We start from the raw sequence: 25,429 nt of genomic DNA, 5'->3' as shown, positions 1-25,429 counted from the left end.
CGTCCTTGAAAAATTGATCACTGTGCAAAAGAAGAATATCTACAACAAGGTGAGAAAAGAGTCATGGTGAAAGGGGAACAATGTCACACAGATTGAAGAAATACTGATTAGCTTGCTATATGGTGATGCTGTGTTTTATGAGACTGGAAGAGAGTTAGTTGTGTGATGTAATATTTACCACTGAATAAAACTATTAATTGTTATTTTTATTGTCAACGGAGTTGTTACATGCAGCCATTTCCTGTCAATTATTTTTAGAAAATGTATTCTTTACCGCTCTATCGATTAACATAATCTTAAACAAAAATAGAAGTATAAAAATTCTGTTCTCACAGATAAGTGACGAAAGTAATGTTTTGTTGCGGTAAATTATTGAAAGGAAAATCGAGAAAGTGTCTAATGCTGAAATCTAGATTTCACTTCAGATTAATCAGTTTCTTTTTATATGTTGTTCACGTTATGGTTCAATTGAATCACGTTTCATTACAACGAAACGAATAATCGATGACATATATACTGTCTTACATAGGATTTGTTGTTCCCTGACAGGCGGAATTAAACTGGCTTAATTTACAGCTGAATTGATCTAATCAGTCTGATTTATAATAATACTCTGTGGCAGCATTTATTTTGTCGCAATATAGGAGAAAAAGAAAATAAAACTGACAGGACGTCGTCAGATGGGACTAGGAAATGACTAATGTTGGCGAGATAACCCAAAACTCTTTTGGTGTTTCGACTATTGGACTATTCCCGTTGTTTCAAACTTCCCCCCACGCAGCTTGACCACCTGCTTTTATTAGTCTTATTCACGGCTGACATAAAAAATAATTCTGCCATAACACTGAAAGGGTGAAAAAAAAAAACAAATATGTCAGAGGCGTCGACAACATTATGGTTGATGCCATGTCTCGTTTTGACGCCATCACCTTCGAACAGGAATACGAGATCCTTTCTAAATTGCAAGAATTATCTAGCTAACGAAAGAATTTATAAATTAAGTAATTTTTGTGTCAATTATCGTGTTTTAGGGTTCTGTTAGACGTCTAGATTTATCTGCGGCGTCTACTTCGGCTGAACAAAAGTATGAAAGCATTGCTGTAATTTGCTAAGAAAGGTGACGTAAAAAGTGAAATTAAAGAAACTAAATTAACTATTGTCATATACCGAAAGCAGACGAAACACTTTTTGAATTTGTATATTAAAAATTTTCACATCTTGTCACTTAAGGGTTCGTAAGCTACCAATACCAACTGTTGAATGATCTAGCTAGATCTAAATTAAAATATTCCTTGAAAAACAAATTAAAGTTTAAATTTAAACATGGAAAATAATGAACATCTGATCAATTTTGTATCATAAGATAATATGTAGTCATACGTCGTAGTTTTTATTAATATAATAGCATAATAAATTTAAAGTCAAAATTAAAAAAAGGTATTGTCTGGATTTGAATAAAAATTACAAGCATAACAAATAGGCGTAATTACAAAGAAATGTAGGAAAATTCCATTTCAATGAAATGTAATTTTTGCAAGTAATTGCGATCATAACCGATGATTGGAACGACATACCCGGTTCATTCATTTTAGTTTCATTTGCTTTTGTTAACACGCCTGGCATTAAAACAAAACAAAAAATGTGTATCGTAGCGAATTGCGATGAATGAAATAGTGATGTCACAGCAAAACAATAGAAACTAAAGCTTTCTCAGAAATAAGTTTTTATATCTTTTTTCTTCGTTTATATCGATAAATTTTGATAAATAAAAAAAAAAAACAGATTCATTGAAATTTGAATAAGGCTATGGTTTAGCGGGTATACAAAACCAAAGTAAAATTTGTGTGTTTATAAATATAAACATATTTTTTTTTCAATTTTTGTTTGAAGAAAACATTTTTTTTTTCAATTTTGGAATGTATTTTTTTAATTTTACTTATGCGGCAACGTATAGGTATATTGTACAACTTTATAATGACATGTGTTACATCTTCAATCGCAATGAGATTTAACAAGAACAGGTGTACAGAGATAGTGATTTTTATTTACACAGCAACTAGAAAGAAAATGGAATTTTTCAAAGGTCATCTTGAGAATATTACGACGGAATTATAACGTTTTACATTTTTTTCTACTTTTCTATCAGGTGCTATTTTAATCGGTAATATCTTTATTTCCTTATCAGGTGAACAACCCTAAATAGCATGTACAATGATTTTTAAATTGAAAACAAGGATTGTGTACCGTAACAAATTAATGTAAAAATATTTTATAACAGCCCCCGAGATACTAATGAAAATCTGATTTTTGAAGTCCAATTATAAAAGTTATAGAAAATTACAGTTGTCTATACGTATAAGTAAAGTGATCGCTGATAAAATTATTATTTTATAGCATTTTTCGTTGCAGACTCTTTTGTCGGTCGTGCGGAACAATTCATGGTCCGTTTAATTTATTAAAATCTACTACGCCACAGATAATGTTTAATGCGTCTCTGTCATAAAGCCTCATTGCAGATAAAATTAATTGGCAAAGCTGTAATGATAAATACTTCGTTTGGTAATAAGTGGACTTACAGAAATTGATGTCTCTGACATATGGTTTTCATAGGTTGATGCTAAATGTTCAACAGCTACCGAAATAATTAACTTTTAACATAATTAGGTACTGAAATTCTTGACCAAATTTCCCGTTCGCGTAAATTATTTACCTGTACCTTTTTTATTGTTAATTGGTCTTGGATTTTTAATATCCGGCTATGTTAAACATGGTCTATACAGTCAACAGAATCAACTGCCACTTTGAAACTTAAAATCTGTGATAAAGTACTATATTATTATATATAGTACCACTGTGCTAAAACGTGTCTGAAATTTTTAACAAAATAATAAAGAACTGCATGCGTGCTCGTGGTGATTTTGCGTCATGGGTCGTTTTTTAATAATAGGCAAGTCAAGCTATTTAAAATAAGAAAAAAAAACGAATGATTTTTATTAAATATTCATCGACTTAGTAATTTTTTAAATTTCATATTATACTATCGAATAATTTCGCTGTAGACTCTTTGTACAGTGTTAGAAAAATTATTAGCTAAATCTGCATACCTGTAATCGAAGATAGAATGGAGGACGAAATTAGGAACAACGTTAAAGATCTTTTTTTATTTGATTTCATAAACATATAAATAATAACATTAACATGATTTTAGTTTTAAAAGAGTATATCAGATAACCCAACAAACTAAGTACAAGTTTATTTGCAAAAGAAGAAATAAAGAATACGTAAAAATAATGCTTGTCTCCTTGGTGATCAAATTATATAAACGCGTAGCACTGTGTTAAGACGCACGTAAACAATTCGTGTTGTATAAACCTGCAGAAATATTGTTTAGAGGAGTTTGATACGGAGTTTTATTAAAAAATCGATAAACGTTCAAAGATTTCAGGAATTAATTAAGTAATGCAAAAATTTACGTAAATTTAGGCGATTGGTTAATAATGATTAATTTCTAATATGTGGTAATCCGAATTTCGTAAACGCTTTTTCTCAGTACATTATCATTACGTTATTTATGCATGCAAATGAGCTATACATTCGTCGCGTTTAAGCTAAAAGCTCACCATATAACCAATCATCCAGTATGAGTAGATCAAAATTATTTGTGACATTTAAGAACATTAGAATGTGCAGAACGATTGTTATAGAAAGAGATGATGCCGCTAGCTAAGCATTTTAAAAAAGCGTTACCATACCAATCTATTTTTATGTACACAACAGCTCCTCATTCCGCTGAAAGAAATAATCTTGACAGTCGTACTTCAGAGGGAACAAGTAGTTGCGGTCGTTGAAGGACGGGTGATTCATGTCGCCTTCTATGGTGATCGCTTTTGCCCTGAATAGTTGGGCTGCCAGCATCGAAGTGGTTCATCAGCGCTTCGTCGACAAGGAGTTCGACGCACTTATCTTTTAGCTCATTCACCGGGAGTGATGTCAGAGTTATGATCCTCCCTCGAGAGTTTTTCCCTGGTCTTTCCGCAGCTTAGAGGTGAAGGCTTTCTCAGCCACTTTGGTGGTTGTCACTAATAGTATCAAAGCCAAAGTTCCGTTGCCTGGGACACCTTTGATCCATCTACTTGCCGCTACACCGAGGTCCCCAAATGCGGCGCCCGTCGAAAAATAACTTTAAGTGGTCTCCCCCTCTCTCATGCTGTCATCAAACACCACTTCTGCGCATGTCGCTACATACGGAACCTCATATGGCATGGCAGAGCACTGTTTGCCTGTCTGTAACACAAATCAAGACCTGCCCTGTCGTTGTAGGTCGCCATTTACCTAAAATATATACACAAAATGTTGCCGCCCTAAACAAAAAATTTTAATAATTTTAATATATAACTTTTTAGGAGAGATGAAAAACCAAATATTTGTTATATCTCAAATTGACTAGCTAGCTTTAATGTAGCTAATTTTAAACCGAACAATCTTTGAATATTTATATTTGGAAAAACGCTTTGTTTATAATCTTTTAATTCTTGGTTGCACTTCACCTTGTTTATTTAGAGAAAAAAATGTAACTTTGTCTATCTCCGCCATTATTAGACAGAAAATTATAGAAAAAAATTACAAGGTGTATTGAAACTCGTAGATTGCAAATATTTGCAATGTATGAGTTCTGACGACAAAAAACTGAAACGTTATATTTTACTAGCTTTTTCAGCGATGTCATAATAGTGTGATCTAAATTTATTTTTATCGTAAAATATGTAGAGTGCCCTTCCTCGAGATTAAATGATTATTTACTTTATAATTTTAAAATGCTAGGACATTGCATTTATTATCATTAAGTTGCATATTATTAAATCGCACCATTCAAGTTAGTATTCAAGTAGAAGTAATAGAAAAATAATTTAATTTATTTATTTTTTATTGTAAAATACAACCACACTCGTTTAAAATTATAATTCGTAAAAGAACAAATATTCGAAACTACATACTTCCTCATTTAACCTGATAACCTCACAAAGTATTTATATATATAATAGTAGGTAAATAATTTTTGTATCAAGATAACAAAAAAGATAGAAGTTTTTCGAAATGACCATTATCGAAATGAACAAACAAAAATCACCTACAATTATTATTTTATGTGTATTAGAAATATAGTGTAGAATGTGGCTAATAGGTACGCTATGTAATAAAAATAAATAATAATAATATTAAAATTCAATACGTAGTTACAATGCAAGGCAGTAAGATATAATTCGTAAAAATACTGCATAAGTTAAGCTAAAGTCGGTTTCACTTTCTATTACTGCGAATCCCTGTGAAGTAATCGACAAATAACTTTTCTTAGTGAATTACTAGGCGGTTGACGCGTTTCCCCTACAAGACCCTCCCTCCCTCCGTTTCTCCCTCAGTATGGAGTGGGCCACACAGAGACGGTTCGCGAAGCTCACACGGTGCTTACTCCTTCAGTTTGGCGGGCTTAGCGTTCGCCTTCAGTCGTGTACTGTGTTGCCAGTAACTACAAGAACTCATTTGGCGCGTAAAGCTAACGATCGCGGAGTATACTCTATAGAGCAACTGTAACATACAAAACAAATCAACCCCCAAAGTTTATGTGTTTATTGTGAACAATGACAATGCAATCAAACTTTTTCACGTTATTTCGATGTCTAGTCGCAATAAACATGGTTTTGGTAAGATTTTAAATTGTTTGATAATTTAGTTAAAATATTAATTATGTGTTTTTTTTATTACCCTAGTTATTAATATAATTAATTGAATGAAAATAAACTTAAATATCATTGTTGAATATTTTAACTATAGCAATAATAACTGGGTTAATCAATACTAGTATTTCTATAAAAAAAAAATTACAGAAATTTGTTCTTGGGTATTTAAACGGCAACTAAAATATTTAGTAATGTAAATTTCTTATAAATATTTATATATAATTTTAAACTATTTACAAAAAAAAATTCATAGTTATATAGCAGGGGTCAGAATAAAATTCGACAAATGAAAAATTGTTGTAATATGAAAGTTATCCTATTTATAAATATTTTATTTAACATATATTTTAAACCTCTCTGTTTTATTTTTCATTTCGTGTAATGTACTTTTACTTAATATTTAATTTCACGCGCGAAACGGGTAATTTGTCTAGGAACATAGCTATCACTTGTCGGTAGTTAAATAAGTGGTAAATGTTGATAAAACACCACGTTGACAAACAGTTATTATACATGAAAGTAGTGATTATGTTACACTCGAAAAAATTTGAAAATGAAATATTTAATTTGTTGAAAGACGTCTATTTTAAAAAAATTAAACTGTTCAAAGAATTCCATAATGTAACAGTAAATTATAAAACTCATCTCTAATAAATAAACGCAATGAGTTGTAATTAGAAATATTGCGATCGTGATTTAATGGTCGATGGTATCAAGATAACTATCGCTTCCGCTAACTGTAAGTGTTGCAACACCATGCATCGTTATGGAATGATCTGGACGCCCAGAAGCGCTTTCATTCTGTTTGCCGCTCCGCCGAATTATCAAAAAATAATATTTACGACGATTCGATTGTCGTAACCTCAAAAATATATATCCCATATGCAATCAAAGGGCGTACTTAGTGTTACCGATCGAAACCGCTATCCAGCTATATCAATTACCAGCGCCGGTTGGGTGCTTCCAATTACGAGCTCTAGTTCACATGCTTCCTATTCATAGCCATTTTAAGATTAACCAAAGAACACTACAACATTATTTCAAAATTAAATCATAAAACTGCACGTCTTACTTGTATTACCTTACTTAGCTGCATCTATATACAGGCTGATTGGTTATAGACGCAAACACTTTAAACGTAATGTTTTATTCATTGGTCAGCAAAAAGTTTTATAACTTTACACCATTTCCAATCACCTTCCATAAAGTGATCAATGTGAAACATTACATAATTTTTTATTGGAATACGTCAGGTTAATATGGCAGTACAATGTCTGCACGGGATAGATAATAAACAAAAAATACCATCTAAATTTTGAATACGCGTTTTTTTTTTACTATATATCATTATGTTATTTATGAAACCATTGATCTTTGGATAGGCCGTACCAGACATTAATTGACAATTGAAATGAGCTATATATTTCTGTAAACCTTTTACTAACATTATGTACTATAATATATTTTTAATATAAAATTGTCTTAGCTTAGTTTTCCTTTATCAATTGGAAGCGTTCTCGCTCAAGCTAGCTATATTAAAATATAAAAAATATATAGATAGCTATAACAAACGTTTGCTACGTAGCGTAGTTCCTACATGTTACGATTTGAAGAATATATTTTATGTCGCAAAATGTAAACGTCTGTACTAGACTGATCTACAGCGGCGCGTGAGAATCTCCAGCCACGCAATTAAGGAATGCAGGGTACGGAGGGTTCAATTACTCACTGTATGCAATGTTTTTATTGCTATCAACCTTCTCGGTGCAAGGAAATCAACGCCTTTATAATTTAAAAAAAAAATCGTTCCCCTTGTTTTGTTTATTTAAAAAAGCACACGAAAAACCTAGTGGTAAAATTAAGCGTAAATCTAAGGTATTTACAACAAGTAGATAAAGTAGATAACTAAAAGCCATAGGTCTATTTCAAAGATATCTGTGAGGAGATATACCATAATCGCTACACTTGGCATGCGGGTTGGCGATCGCGATGTGGTATTATGGTACGCAGAGGACGTTGCTGCCTACTCTCTGAAAACTTGTTTGTGAGCAGTGGCAATTTTACACAATCAATGCACAAATTGTAAGTTATCTAATATAGTACTCCGGGAATCGAAACCGCGTCTTATGATGGCAAATCTCAGTCCTCTACCGCCGGGCTACACTCCTTCATATATCTTATATATGAAGGATATTATATTATAAAGAAAATATTATATGTTGATATTCTTTGAATAGTTCATTCGAAACTAACAAGCAGACAATAGGGGAAAATAATTTGTATCTGCTTATTGTAAATAAAATCGGTACTTTGTGATATATGCAACTAATAATCAAATAAAACTTACAACGTTAATTAAATATCGTTAAACTTTTTCTGTAACATCCTTCCGTTATCCAAATACTTATTTAAGTTAAAAATAAAAAATGTTTATTAAAAATATTATTTCATAATTTTTAATAACTTAACTTTAAGTTTTAATTTAAAACATAGTTAATTATTGAGTTGAATTTTTGATTAAATAATGTTGTTCTTTGCGAATAATGTACTAATATAAAAATATTGTGTATATTTAAACACTTGTCAGGTCGTTGATTGGCGAAGAATTTTTCTTGACTACTAGCTAAAAGCGCCTGTGATAAGTGTCACAAAAACAAAGGTTGAGTTTGTGAAAAGAATAAAAAACCGTATTAGAATAATATATGAAAAACTTATTAATTTAATTATTAATAACTTATTAATTAATTAATTAATTATTTTTTTATTTATTTATTAATTAATTATTTCGTGGACAGACAAAATATATTTCTAATAAAAAATATATGTAAGGAAAAATTAATTATAAATAGGATGTAAATGACTCTAAAATATAGAAAATAAATCGTGTACTTTCTGCAAATTGCTTGTGTGGACAACATTATCTGTTGACCTTTTACAACAAAGACATGTCTAATGAAAATCGTTCAAAATAATTTTTTAATATATGTCTTAAAAAATGCCTTTTTAATATATAGTAGAAAGTTGATATTTATTTAAGTCTATCGAAGTTTCGCTGCGAAATCGAATCATAAATGAGGAGATCCGCAGAAGAACCGAGACCACTGACGTAGCTCGTAAAATTGCATGTCTGAAATGGCAGTATGGGGCAAATCGTTCGTGTAACCGATGGCCGTTGCCGAAAATTTCTCGAATGGCCTCTCTCTAGGTAGACCAACGACATAGATAGGATCGTGGGAAGTTAGTGGATATCGAAATCGGGAGGCCTATTCATTGTTTGCCAGAAGAAAATGCATGAATTTCAAAAACCTATTCCATATTCTTGTTTATGTGTTAATAAAGCTGTCATAAGTCACACAATACATACTATCTAGAGACGTTGATAATTGTTAGTTGCCATTTTGGAAATTATAATTTTTTTTTATTATTGTTTCATTGATTATTTAAAATGAGAATAAATATAGTTTGGCTTCGAATGTGGCATTGAAAATTTTTAGAACTGTTGGTTTGAGAGGTTTATGCAACAAAATAATGAAAAGCAGATTTTTTTCAAGACGAATCGATAATAGGCTATAAGAAATTTGAATGCCGTATATCGATTTTGGTCATTATAATCGTTTATAACTCTTAAAAGGAACAATTTAACCTAGAAGTATAGGCTATTTTTGGCAAAAAAAAATAATGAACTTGTTTAAAAAACGGTCCGTTTCTTAAACACGTGGCAAGGAATTCATTTTGTTTCATAAATTAAAGTCGTGTCTGCTTTGAATGAAATTATGAATATGGTGGTCGTAATGTGTCTTCAATGAGTACTTTTTATTTACATTTTTGATTTATTTTTCTAAATTATAACATGGCAACTTTACAATAATGGTATGAAGAGTATGTAAACAAAATAATTTAAAAAATTGACAGTTTAGCGTCTAGAACGTTTACCAAATCCGATGTCCTAAACATAAAAGTCCCCCGAAATACACACGTTATTTAACGTGGTTTTAATTAAAGGCATAGTTTTATGTGGGTTTAAATAAAACTGTGATTTTTGTCCCCGCCCGCTTTGCGAACATAATGAACGCTCCATCTACAACTTGCTTGATTTTTACCTTGGCAAATGGTATATTTTTACTAAATTCTTAGTTTCTAGATACACTAAATAAGGTGGATATACTAAAAAAGTTCCAATATTCTCAATCGACCTTTTATAATCGTGTTAAAGTTTAAACAGTGTAGCAACAAAAGAATAATCTAAAAGTAATGGATTATTGTGGGGGTGAAACGGTAAGATGCGTGATACAATGCAGTTACACTGGGTTTACCTGTTAATTTGCATAATTCCTATTTATGTTATACTCGCTCCATAAGCTTTAAATGTTGTAAGAAGGCGCCTTGTGAATGAGCTTGTCGGCGTGTACCGTTGCGTGCGTCATACCATCGCCTCTAACCGCCGGTCGGCGAGCCTGGGACCCTGTCCTGCCGATCGATCTATGGGCATAGTACTGTTGCCTACGACTTCCGTATACGGTGAATTCCTGAAATTTCTATGTCCTTAAAAATAATAAATACATTTGTCATTTCCTAAATATAATGATAAGTATCATTCTATTCATTCGATTGTTATAAGTCTACCTATAACTACAAAAATTTAATTGATGTCATTTTTTGCTTATTTAAATCTCACGAAAGACAATACAGCTATTGTCTATCTCTTCTTACATTCCTTCTTCATAAATTTATTAACTTCCTTCAATGCTTCTGTACACAGAGGTGCTTGATTTAATGTAATATATAGTATTAACATTGTTATGAAGTAACTAAATGATATAAATAATTGTATATTACACAATGGTAAAGAAATCAAAAACATTTTCCACCATAATAAAGTTTTCTTAATATTGTTATAACAATAAGAAATACATTATAATGTATTTCTGCCGAACTTTTACAATCAGAAGATCGAAAAAGAATACTTTACAATATGAATGTATCTTTGTTATTTATCTTGGGAAGTGCTTTGCAGGACAACCCGTAAAAATCTTATCGACATTTCAACTGTGACAGTTGTGACAGTTACCATTAACATGGTGCCTAACAAAAATAATTGGCTGGTTATAATTAAGCGCTAGTTAATCTTCACTTGATAATCGCAACATGCTTTTTGTGGGGTTTCGATACTTTAATTTAATTAGCTCGATGACGGCCAATGTCAGCGATGATGGCAGAAAACGAACAAAAAGCTGGCAGCTTTGCCAAACGCTTTATCCGACGTATCTGACAGACGACCCACTTACCTTCTACCAAGCAATTAACTAATCAGGATAGCTGTAATTAATCAGTGCTGTTATTTACGAAGCAAAAAATAATGCTTTAAAATTTAACGGTAAATTTCTCTGATGCTGGTTTTACGTTATCAATATCAAACTGTCATAGAGGAAATGTTTTTAAGATACACTAAAGGATAGGTACGAACTTGGTTCATTGTCTTGTTGCAATAAGAATAAAAGATGATGTCTTTTGTTCCACATCCTGTGGGGAGTACGAATCGTGACTCCCTGTTAGATGTCTTGATAGGGCATTCTACGTTAATGCGTTATTGTATTGACTTTGTAGATTGTTTTGAAATTGGAATGTTATCTTTTTTTTTTAGTTATTTTTGTAGTGAATATTGACGAACAATCAAAGTCTGTGTTGACACAAATCAAAGTTCGGATATTTTGATTTTGGAATTCAATGTTGTTTGCGATATGCGGTGGCCGGTGATGCCGATGGGGAGGGTGGCACCCACCCCGCGCTATATAAATCACTGTCCGCATTGCACACCGCTCTAGTATAAGTCGACAAATAATCCGAATGGTTAGACACGCGCTCCTCAGGCGACTATTGTTGCACCCTACATGAATCGAAAATTAATTATACGAACAAATTCGCTTGGCATGACTTTACATAGTCAAATAAAACGCAATAAATGGAAACATTTCGGAACATCGTACAAATTAATCGGCAGATATAAATATGTTAAAATCTAGGTGAATACAATAAACAGGGATTCTATTTTCCTTCATGCCTTAACTCCAGAAATTTTTTATAAGTTTCCAAAGTAATTTATTTAGAAGGTTCTAATGAAAAAAAAATAAGTTCCAGTGCTGCTTCTATTTGTATTTTCGATAAATATAATAGGAGGACAATTGGTTAGTGTTTGAGGCATCAAATTTGAAAATCCTTGTTTTTCACATGGCCAATTTTAAGCCACCGTTTGGCTTTCCTGAAGCTTTTTATTTACGCACCAGACGAGATTAACGATATTTTATCCAAAAACATTACAACATAGATAAGTTGGAATTGTTTATAGTTAAGACAAAATAAGTCACTCAGGTCAGCAAGTTCTAACTTAACTTTTAATATTAATTAGTGTTTATACTCAATATCAAAATGTAAGGCGAATAGATCGGATATTACAAAATTTAATCTTTATAAATAAATTTATTTTATGTAAACTGCTTTTATTTGACGTCTATATAAATTTAACAAAAACCGTTTATCCAACCCCAAAGCGACCATCTCCCTCCGCAGTTTGGAAATTATCTCGCAGGAATTATCATGATGAGAATAAAAGAAATCATAGAGCTCAAAATTGGTAATAAAGTATCGAAGCCATCTATATAATGGACTCGCCACCTGTTATTTTATATTCAGACAAAACAAATTTTAAATATATTTTTGGGCTGTATCAGGTGCTGAGAGTACATACACCATATTAGTTAAGGGTCGTGATGATATGGTAGACGAAACCAGAATTAAAAAAATTACAATCACTTGATAGCTACAATAAGCGAAATTAATTCTCATATGCGTTCTATGTAACGTTGGTTTTAAGCTTACGTTTAAAATAAACGATGTTTTTAAAAGTTTGGGCCGAAAATATTTATAAGAACGTAACATAAAGTACACAGAAACGTAATAGATAGGTATTACGGTAATACCCAATTATAGACTCTAGTCCATATCGCCACATGGATCGACGAAAGAAGATTAGTTTCCGCCATAAGGGGTGCGACCTCTGTAGACTCACCACATTGAAACGAACCTGCTATTGACGGAAAAAGAATATCTCGGAGAATTGAAAGTGGTTGTTATACTCATTATGTTTGTTTATTATAATCTTAAGTTCAGACGTAAACCTGTCATGTCGCATTGCACGCATAGCACCTTCACGTAGTGACAAGTTGACAACGCTTCATTTGCGTGTACATCGTTCGGAATATTTAGAACAAGATGCAAATCTTTATCGTTGTTAATTATAATTAATAATTCTTGTCGTCAATTATAATTTTTATCTTCTTATAACTTTTTTAATTCGTATTAAATATGGATTTTGTACATGCATGATGCATTGTCGTTTTCATACTTGACAAATAACCATCACCTTGTATAAAAAAGACAATGCGTGATCGTGATGGATTAATTTTTCTTTCTATTTACATATCCGCATGTATTGTCTTATGTTTGATAAAATTCCTTTAATTCATTATCTAAATTATTTCAAGTAGATACTTTTGCTTTTTACTAAATTTCGAAAGCTCGTTAAGAAATTTATTATGTATGCATCACTGTACGCTGCAGTTAAAGTTAAGTACCAACCTATTATGACATGTTAATGTCACACGAGAAAGTGTTATATTCGTGTCGATTATGCCAAAGAAACTCATTTACCGTGATTAAACGACAATCATTGGACTTATGAAATCTGGTAGCGAAAGTAAACAACGAGGTCCTCTTTATAAGGCAATTATTTTAAATCAAGATTTAAAATAACATAAGTTCATCACTTTAGTCTAGACGGTGTACAAGAGGGTTAGCGCGCAAATCTCAGGGGAGATGGCAATATTGTAAAGGCAATAAACTAATATTCAATACGAGAGTATATCAAAATACGAACAACTACGCAAGGGAGAAACGTAGACTAAACAAATACGATATAACTTCGTTTTAAAAACACAAATGCAATGATTTTCCTTTCGCATTTTTACGACCCCAAGCGAAACAATATTACCATACTTTATATTCGTAAATGTTTGTCGGTCATATGAATTGAGTATAAACTATTTTTTTTAATTTTCATATTTTTCCAAAAAACACGTTTCTTTATATTGTATGTATTTTCAAAACTAGTTTCGGATAGATCTTCTGATCGCCTGAATGTGCAACTCCTGCAATGATCTTAATGTATTCAACTGTTAGGTACTTTTAGTGACTCTAAAAATATCTCCAAAAATCCTCCAAAAATGAGGCGCATTTTTGCTGATATAAATTATATTTTGTTACTTATCAAGTGTATCTCTATAATGTTAGTAAATACCTTTCCATTTTCTCCTATAATATTATAAATATAGTTTCGATTAATTGTAGCTTATTTTTATTATTAAAAGAGCCGTTTTGCTCTTTACCTTTGGTAATTCTTTTGTAATATTGTAAACTATTGTTTAAGGTTGTAGGTAACACAATTATGGCCTGAGCTGAGTGCGCTTATGATTGGCATACATATTTAAAAACAGTCTTATATTCAGAGTAGTGCCCAGCGGTGGTTGGTCGCGGGTTCGATATCCGTGATACAATTTTACATTAATTTACACTTTGTGATTTAATTAAAATTAATTAAAAAAAATAATTTCTAGATGAGGACGTATTCTGCGTACCATAATACCACACTGCGACCACCAATCCCCCCATGGACATTTATGGGGGAGGGCTATGTCTTTTAGTTGAAGTCTATAGGCTGAAATGACAGGTTCATAGTAAATAGTAGTGCTTTGTATCATGTTAGATCGAAATGATATTGTATTTAACATCCAGATTTAAAAACAAAAATGATTTTAACATTATAATTACGAACAGTTGTCCGCTGACATTTTGTTATAACCGGTGAAATGAAGGCATTGATTTCAAACCGATAAGGTTTTTTAGGCATGTATCTCAATGGGACAATCTTTAATACGTCGATAAAATATTAAAATACCTGTGTTACATTTTATTTCAAAGGTTCATGAATCGTGCAATAAGTAATTTTTCCTATATACTACTATACTATGAGCAAGGGAAGCCTAGTTGTAGAGCACTGTGACTAGCGATCTTAGGTCGCAGGTTCGATTCCCGGGATACAATCCTTTATAATTCACACGTGTGCATTAATTATATGGAATTGCCACTGTTCACAAATCAGCTTCCAGAGGATGGACATCAGAGTCTTCAGCATGCCGTTATCCGATAAATAACCCTCGTGAATATTTTTAAGGGAGGCTTACCTTTTACAGTAGCCCTTATGGGCTGAAACAATGACAACGACAACGATGATGATATTTTTTAATCGATTTGTAAGCTTAACCACTTTAAATTTGGCGTAAAAACTACATAATATGGTTGTTAAATTAAATTATATTGTAAATATTTAACTTATATTTCATAAGAAAGAATGGATCCACACTAACTAAAAATTAGGAATTGTGAAATGAATGAGAATTGGTGTGCGTCTATTTAAAAATTATAATATCTATCTACCAGGGTGATATTGTTCGATTCCGAAATCTAAAGAATATAATAAAAAAATAAATTATCTAAAGGAATGATGTAACCACTTTGACATATGATTTACATACATGCATGCGTTTAGTATTATACCATGATTTTTGTCACCTTTAATAACTGTTTATATACACGAATGATTTAATAGATTAAATATTCTCAATTTTTAAAAGTAATACTATATGCAGCAAACAAATAATTAAAACATGTAGACTGCTTTAAATTTTAGATTTAGGTATAATAAAATTTACTAACCTTTTATGTAGGTAATTACTTTTTAGTAAACGTCAATTTTGATGGCTTATAAAAGCTTCGACTAATTTTAATTATTTTATTTTGTTATCATTCAGTGGCACAGTATAAATTCTAATTTATTCATTAAGTTAATTGCGTTGTGATATCTAACTTGCACAAATTCGATTAACAGGTAATAAAACAAAACATCACAGTTCAGTTTTTTATTTCTATTTTTGATTTAATGTATATTTTTTATATATTTATTTGTACTTAAACATTTTGAAATAGATTCTGGAACAGACATTGAAAAAAATATTATATACCACATAAGCAATATAATACATTATCAGGAAAATAAAATGTGACATTTAGTTGGGGTGTACATAACGTAAATAAAATATATATCTTTAATATGTTTATTTAAAATGTTAATGAAAGATCATTTTCTAATAATATTTAAATGAATATGAAAATTCTTTTACTACATAATTAATAATCTTTACTTATTGATAATCAATGGATGTTTTGTCATTTAACCTAAACTTTATAAAAGTGTATATATTTATATAAATAGATAAAATCAACTTCAAGTTATTTCAAAGATTATAAAATGTAGTATACAGGAACACAATTTGAAGGAATTGTTAAAAATATGAAAGATATATCTCATCGAAGGGCGCGTGCGCGGTCAATGACCATTAGAAGCCGACTCGCTCGAGAAGTGGTGACCGCCAGCGCAAGTGTATTTCTACGTATAGTTAAGTCAACGTATGTCGTCAAGTGCGCAAGAGTTTGCGTAGTCGCGAACTATTGTACCGACCTGACCTCGGCTACTCGCGGATCTTTCTCACCGGAATATTGCAGAATTTTATAAATTTTAGCTATAAATTAAAACGTATTATACGCAAGGCATAACGTTATTAAGTTGTATGTAACATAATATACGTCTAATTATAATGAGCTGTAATTTTAAACAGAAAAAACTATTAAGACAAAAATTAAAATACCATGACGATTAAGCATATCTAGAAGAATTTTAAGTATAATGTGTCAATTAATTTTGATTTTGCTGAAGGTTTTTCGATGAGAATGCGTACTCGATAACATCTGTGAAATGATCACGAGACTCGTAAACTCTTTCGTCTCATATTAGGTGTATTTGTCAAATGTTTCCCTTTTCTTTATCTATAATTTTACCGTTTTTTATAACTTTTTTTCCCTAAAATCGTAAAAAAAATTTCTTATTGTCCCTGAAAATGAACTGAACTGAAATTTTTTAATTATCATATTATATTTCCAAACCAAACCAAACCAAACCAAACTAGGTAGGTACTCATAAGCTATTTTCTTATAAAAGTCATAATGTAAAAGAGAAGGTGTGTATAAAGTTCGCATGAATCATCACTTAATTTATAACAACCGGAAAATATCCAAAGCGCATTTTGCGTCGCAAATGTGTTATTTATGAGAAACCATTTACAAATATAAAGATTTGTATCAAATTATAATAAAGTGTATGATTAATTAAAGACCATTAATAAAGGAAAGTTGGCTTCTGCGCTAATAAAATGTCGACACCACATAAAATAAACAAATCAAAAATAATTGGGTACATTTATCAATTTAATGCTTTTCTACTGCGGAAACAACCATCTCATTTACTTTGGATGTTTTTATTGATGACTATAATTTGTTAATATCATAGTTTACAAATTTGTTTACCTACTTATATATGTAAAAGTAGCTATAAGTTTTGTATAATTTCTTCTTCTTTGTCTTATTTATTGTTTACTTTATGTTTTATAAACATCATCGATCTCAATCTGGAGTGTCAATGATATAGGGTGATATGATATTTATGATACCGGACAATAAGCTTTTTTGTTTCGATCTATACATTAGAGCCCATTTAAATTTAAAATTATGACTTTTTGTCAACAATATTTAATAACGCACAAAATTTTAAATACTAATACGATGAATAAAAACTAATACGATGTTAAACAACATTCATATAAAGGTCAGAATAAATTAAAGTAATAGATAAAACTTTGGCGTTGGAACGTCAATACAAATTGAAATTTAAAACTTTTTTTTTCAAAATGGGATGGATTATATCTATTATTGACGTCAAGATGAGTATACCACCTGTTTAGATGATTAATGCCTCTTACAAAAAAAAAAAAAAGCTCAGCAGAAGTAAATATTTTTTTAAAGTATAGCTATATATATTTCTTAAAAATACAGTAAATTTCCATTAATGTAAGATAATTAAAACAATGTCCAACTAACACTCCGATTGTGACTTTAAACTTCATATTTTTTTAATTAAGAAAACAAAAATGTGAGAAGAGTTAATAGTTTTAATAAAGTTTGATAAAAAACATTATTTCATTCCGTCATAAATAACGCCATGACCAATTGCAACTGAATTGTTGTTAAAAGATGTCGCAGTTGCAAAAAATTACGCCTTGAGTAATATTTGTTACGCAATTCCTATATGTCGTCTATCTGGTTTCATGTACTTGTATAGATTCCAATAGGTAATGGAATACCGGGATGGATTCCCCGTCGGCTCATCTATAAAACAACACCACTCGCTCATTATAAAAGCTCGGGGCGTTCGTACACGCGCATGCTTCCTGTGTACATCAGAATAAATCTCATCAAGAACATATCGCATCTAAAATAATGACAATAAAATTCATTTTCATCTACCTGACTAATTTGAAGAGTAAAGAACTTTCGAGCTGACGTGCTGAGAGCGAGTCTTAACCCTTAATTGGCAAACAATACAGACTGCGCTAACACAAACAAGTAATATGTTACATTCATACGGCTCATAGAATTAATACGAGTTCTCATGACACGGCATAATAAGTAAGGGTAAACGAATGAATTGAAAAATACTGTATATTGATTGTTTTACAAAAACTCGAATAAAGAAATTTCTACGTGGCATAAACTTTTCTGAATTCGATTTAATGTCCCTTCATTTTACTCAATATAATTTAAATATGTATGTTGAGGTTGAATTTGAAAACAGGTCTTAATAGCCGAGAACCCCTCGCGAGGGGAACTTCAAAACCACTTTCGAGCAAGTATAAAATGTTTAAGACGTCGTAGGGAACAGTTTAACGATAACTGAAATTAATAGGTACTATTTATATTACTGAACCGAATTTATATTTGTCGTAAAAAATACGGTTAGAGAAATTATATTGTCTCATAAGAAAACAAATACTACTCTTACAGATTTACAAAAAAAAATTATCATCACATCAAGTCAGCTAATAGAAGCCTACTGCAAGCCATAGGTCTAACTCCATCAGCTTAATCTTAGAAACAAAGATAAACTTGCTGTGCCTGCTACAAGGCTCCATAAAGTGTCTCATTTATTCGTAGGTCAATGTATACGATTTTATAACAAACATATACATATTTTACATATTTTATAATAAATTTATCATTTAGCAAATTATAATTATAGATATTAACAATATCATTTAACAAAGAAATTTATTAAGCATAGGCTCTACCAAAAGCCATATTACTCTGTTTCAGACTATGTTCTCGACATAGATATTTGGAAATGAATTGCTCTATATTTAGGGTCTGAAATTGTTAATACAATCATTAAAAAATGACAAATACCACTGAGTTTCTTGTTATTTCTTCTCAGTGAGCGGCGCGTTCCGAACTAACGTAAACTTAATTTTAAGCTGACTATCATAAAAGATTGTTATGATCCTATTTAATAAAACAATTTTTGAATCTGAATTTGAATTTGGTCAAAGATCTCCACGATGACTGATCATCGTCTTTTACTGCCCGCATCCAGCTACTTCCTGCGATCTTGACTATGTCGCCGCGTCTAATGGATCGTGGTGGCCATTCGAGAATATTTTGACCGCAATGGCCGGCAGTTGCACGAGAATTTTTACCCTCCCACTGCCATTTCAGACGAGCAGTTCTTCGTGCTACATGGACTAGGTTCCTGTCTAGCCTTCGAGTATCTCACAAGTATCGAGCTATAACCAAAGTCAAAAACAGTAGAAGCTATTGCCGTGGTAGAAAAGCACTAAGCGATATCGTTTATTTTTTATAACTGACAATGATGCATCAATTATAAGAATCTTTCAATTTTCGTTCTATATGAATGATGAAAGTGATAGCCTAATAAATAAATGTTTTTAATGTATTCTTTCTATATTATCTATTATAGTGTTATGTTATTTATTTCGTAACTATGTAATATCTTTGAAGATACGAAATGTGTCTTTCAAGTCCGACACCAGTAAGTTAGACTGGCGGATGTCTTAAAAAACCGTTGAAATTAAAGCGAACGAAGACTGGTTAAGATTGTAAAACGTAAACACACTAAGTAAATACGTAAATATTTAAACATGGAACGCATTTTGCGGATAATATTTCAATAAATATTTATAAACACAAAACTCTTCGAATTTTAATGACGGCAAACAAACCTGAAACAATTGAACTGAGCCCACAAAAGGTTGTCAGCTTTAAATTAATCTGATTAATAGAAAAAAACAATACCAATTCTTATTTATAATTCCATGTATAATTATATATATATATATATATATATATATATATATTCTTGCAAAGTATAGACCCCCCATAATAGCAACGGTCGATAGGCGAGTTGGCGATTGCAGAGAACTACTGCTAATCATCCGAAAACCAAACCCGCGAAAACCAAACCTGCGATCGCAAGTCGCGGTCTACCTTTACCACTTAATTATGTATAAAGTGAGGAATAATATTATTCATGTATCTAATAATTAAATAATAACTGTGCATTAGTAAATATATTGACTATAATTTTAATAATGATTTTTTTATACTATAGGATTACTACATACTACACTAAACGTGCTATTTGTTATCAGAAACTGTATTGTGTTCTAGTTATAAATGCATCGTTCGTTATTGTATTTATAACAAATCAAAGTAATTTAAATATATTAAATTCAAATATGACAAAGTTTAAATTAAATAAAACTTGCTATTTTTGGGGTGAGAATCATATCTTAACGTAACACAATAAATTAGTAATATACCTACCTCCAATAACAGAAATGTATTTTATGAATATCGCCAAAAGCAAAAACAAAAAACTGTTAATTATTTAATACGGAATAAACTTATTATTATTCCTATTTTAAGACATACATTAATGTATACATATTCCTATTTGAAAAAAATTATTTAAACACCATTATTATAATCGCCGGGTGTTTATAAAAGGTAATCGATAGATTTATAAATGAAACTTGACGCCGGAGCCTTCCTCGTACCGTTGTTACGCTCTCACGGGTTCGCTAATGGGAAAATTCTCAATTCATTTCCTCCGCAGGTATCATAGCTGTTAGAGTAAATATAGATAACTTTTCAATATCATGATATCCTGAAAATACAAATCGATACATACTACAACTTCTAAAAATTGAACACCTTATCGTAATATTGTATCGTTTGTGTTATAAATTATCTGTAATTTTTATGTACATTTATTCTCTACGCATATCGATTAGTATCTCTTTTTCTTTACAAACCATGTACATTCAATAATTGTCTGGAATAAATCGAATTTTGGGATAAATTCGCACTTTGAATTTTTTCTGATTATATGTGCTATTAATGTACGATATATAAATAAATAAAAGAAACATTATAATAAAAAGATAAAATGCCTTTGAGCTTTTTTAGATACTGTGTAAAAATAAATTAAAATCAGAAAAAAAAATAATGCAGTTCATGTACGTGTACATGGATTCGGATTTACTATATATGAAAATTATTATTGTTTACTATCTGAACTACAGACTTCATATTGTAAATAGAAAAAAAAATGATTAATGTAATATATTTCAAAGTGATGACTTTATAAAGACTGATTAGAAACAGGGGTTTAAAGTTTTATGGTGACAAATAAGCTATACGTTCACATTTGTATAATTTACACCAATCACCAATGACCCTGTGTAAAAATAAAAGATGCTCTCAAAAGATTAAAATGTGAGAATGTAGTTGTTGATGTCATACACAAACGTTACATAATTACGTCAGAATGTAGTGAATGTTGAATAGACAAAAATTTTAGACGCGTCGCATCGTGTGGTGAACAATAAAACAAGAAGTCATTATTGCATCGAAGAAATGGAGATTTTTTTTTATTCCATTGTAATCACGACATTGATGTTACTTGTTATCGTTAAATACGCATTCACAACTAAACAAAGCAATTACTGTATGTATTAATAACGCGGAAAACCATGTAAAGAAAACAAAAAAGAATTTAAATTACGAATGGTATGTGAGTGAAATGATAGCATCTTGGAATGTTACATTAAATCGATTACAGGTAGCACGCGGTATTATTTCTATAGTTATAAATATTATGATCAATCGTGGTTTTCGCGGGAAAACATCAATGGAAGTTTAATAATTCCGTTCACAACGCGCATTGATTCGAACAGATAATGGCGCACGTGTAAATGATTCGGAGCAGAGCATCGTCTCTTGTACAATAATGTGAAGATTACATACAATCGAAATAAACCGCAATCCGCACAATACTGTAACGGGCAACTTTTTACAATTGCTCGTTTGAATTCTGACAATCAAATTTAAATAAGAACTTGTTAGAGCCAAATTTGAACGATGGTTATGATGTTCAAATAACAAATGCATTAATAATATATAAATGTACGTGTGATAATATTTTTAGATTTTATGAAAAAGAAACTGGATAACTAGTATACGTTCCAACATAAAGAAACTCTTAAGGGTTTTAGTTGATTGGTTCTATATACAGGTTGATTGGTTATGGAATATTTGTCAGCAAAAACTTTGAAGTTTTTACACCTATTTCTAATCATCTTTTACAAAATGAATCCTGTGAAATTTGGTATTTTTTGTCTTTTGGAACATGACAGGCCAGTAGCTTCCGTACAACTTTAGCAGGAACAGATAATAAACAATAATTAATTTTAATATATAGATAGTAATACGAATTTTGTAAAAGCTATTTCTTATTATAATACCACTACTTTATTTAATATGTCTGAAACCATTAAATTTTAGATAGACATAAATTAATTGACACCAAATAAACTCTACATTCACCAATTTAATGTTTCAACACCTACGTATATATAACTAGTCAAATTATGTAAAAACTTTTTGTAGATATTTTCTGAGTTATCTGAATCGTTACGTGTAACATTTATTATTATTGAATATAATTGCTATACTTGCTAACAGTAAACATGGCTCCTGTTCAAAAATTCTATATCGAGTTTAACAATATTTTAGATTTAAAAAGTTTAATAATAATGTGTCAATTATTTTTTTTTAACTATTTCAGTAAATATTTGCGTACAGGGTTGTGAGCGAGGTATACTATTTAAACGCATTCCTTTTATTTATTTTTTATATAATGTTTTTGAGAGATTATTTTTCCAATACTTAGGACTTAGAAGACAAGGATTGTAAATGTATAATTTATATCTAAACAATCCTCAGTGAGTCGGAATTCATAGCAGCTACAAAGAGAAGTGGTTCGTAAATTATGTAATAGAAATACATGTCGGACCCTCCCTTCTTTCTGAATAATTTCATGTTTCCCAAGCTTGAATAAGTTATATATGCCGACTACGTACGTTTCTGAAACGATTCATAAAATTTTTATGTCTACGAACGGGGAACAAATAAAATAGTATTTTGGATGGATCATTCTTGAATATTTCGATAAAAAAGAAATAAACCATTGAAGATAATTTAAATGTTTGGTATAAAATATTGTGTATCCATAATTTTTTAGAATACATTTTTGGAAAAATATTTAGTAAGCATAGAGGTGATTCATTATAGATGTAAAAAGATGTTCTTTTTTGCTGTCAATTAATGTATGGTACACCCTACATAAAAAATCAAAGGTTTTGGAAGGAATAAATACGTAAAGTGTAAATAGCGTTTTTAAAATTCGTATTACTACAAATTAAAATTAATTATTATTCACTGTGTGGCTTTATAACTCCAGCAGTTATTCGCCAGTCGCTTTCCAATATAAAAACTTAATTAATGTAACATATTTCAGAGCGATCTCTTTATACAGGATTATTGGGAATAGGGAATATTTAAACCTTTTTTCTGATAAATGATCTATAAATTCAACATTTTAAAGCTTTTACACCTATGACCAAACACTGTACTGCAAGAAGTTATTAGCTCGTCGCATTCTAACAGAGTACCAATGTGACCACTTTATACAAGTATAAAAGTTTTAAAATTTCTGCTAAAAATGATCTATACTTTAGAGATTATACACCTATAGCGAATGATTCTGTAGATAAATCATATTCAGTAATAAAAAAACTTAACACAATACGTAACATTAAACATAAATCATATTTCTCACTTTCCTATGTTCATTGTTCGAAAAACGCATAACACCGTAACACTACGTGAGGCGTTCAAAGAGTTATTTTTTTCTTTTTTAACGGATTATTGTGTAAAGGAATAATTGTTAACACGCCGTGTAAGATTCCACGTGCGTGGGTCCAGCGGACATCCTTATATACGCGAAGACACGCCGCTTTAACTAAGATTGTCACAGCAATTTACAACTATGATCTAATACAGAACGCAAAGTAGAACGACAGACACTGTCGCCAGCGCCACCTAGCAACAATTTTCAACATAAAAAAGTACTTAAAACTCTGTAAAAAATTGTTATGAATAAATGTAAGTAAATTACAAGTGTCTGATAAGACAACAAGTGTTAATGGTTGTTTATCTTCAGAGCTGAAGTTCGCGCCCTTCCTGGAAAGCCTTGGTAGAGGATTTGACGAGTTGCCTCCACAGGTCCTCTGTTAATTGTTGTAAGCTGTTAAAGAACGTATTTTTGGATTAGTTGGAAGCGGCGTTTTCAATGATCTTAATTAGGTCGTCTATCTACCTTGTGAGTGCACGTCTTTGGCTGCGCTTGCCAGTCCGTGGTCGCCACACCGGAACATCAAGGCTGCTGTGGCTAACTGTTCTGCGCTATATTTAGCCTAACCAATACCTCTTTAACTTGTTAATGCCTTGGACTATAATCGACAATTTTGGTTACCTATAAATCTCCTCGTTCCTGAAGTCCAATTCATAGCCGTCTACAAGTTTCGTTGAGAGATTGTGAACTTGCTATTTGCCGATACCCAAGTATTTGGTGATTCTTAGAAAAATATCTATTTCATTGTTACTTTCGGGTGATAATAATTATTTTTATTACGATTGGTACGATGCGCAATATTACGTCTTGTTATAATTTTCGAACTCGATTTATTATAACAAAAATAATTAATATAGTTAACTGTGTACATAGACAGAAAATTGTAGCCCTCCTTTTTAGTATATATATATGGTTATTGTAAAAAAACGGTGAACACCGTTTTTAAAGATAGTCAAATGAAAATGTAAATTTAAAACAATAAACCTAATGATATGTTAAAGATATACATTTTTAATGTTTCAGTCATTATGACATAAGAGTTGGGATTAAACTATTGTAATAATAGATAATATCTTAATCAAAGGTCAAATCTCATCCCGAGTCCCTGGCTTTCAGTTTACTGGTATTTATTCCGTGTTAATAATAACTCGTATTGTTGTTATATCAGCTAAAATTTTCAGTTTACTTTGATATTTTAACTGTAACGTCAGTCAATTGTATTTATAAGAGATTTCTACCTATGTACTGATTTATGGCAATATCTTTGGAATATATTTGGAACCATCAACTGATATTATGTAGGCATATTTCTTTTGCCGAGATTTTTTTTGGTTGTATGAAATTAAATTCACAAAAGGCAGCG

The 25,429-nt window shown here is 30.9% G+C and overlaps 1 protein-coding gene across 1 annotated transcript in view; it reads left to right on the top strand.

The window, feature by feature from the left end:
- Positions 1 to 5,519: 5,519 nt before the first annotated feature.
- LOC137930554 (uncharacterized) overlaps positions 5,520 to 25,429 on the top strand; it is a 45,354-nt gene continuing 25,444 nt past the window's right edge. The window contains exon 1 of the mRNA XM_068773846.1: positions 5,520 to 5,699. Within this exon, the coding sequence (XP_068629947.1) occupies positions 5,637 to 5,699 (63 nt within the window). The 5' untranslated portion in view covers positions 5,520 to 5,636. The remainder of the gene's footprint in view (positions 5,700 to 25,429) is intronic.

Source organism: Battus philenor, unplaced genomic scaffold (genome assembly GCF_028537555.1).
Source record: "Battus philenor isolate CCGP_79_NKW_IND1 unplaced genomic scaffold, ilBatPhil1.0.hap1 SCAF_6, whole genome shotgun sequence".
NCBI lineage: Eukaryota > Metazoa > Arthropoda > Insecta > Lepidoptera > Papilionidae > Battus > Battus philenor.
This window is presented reverse-complemented; position numbering and strand designations above follow the sequence as displayed.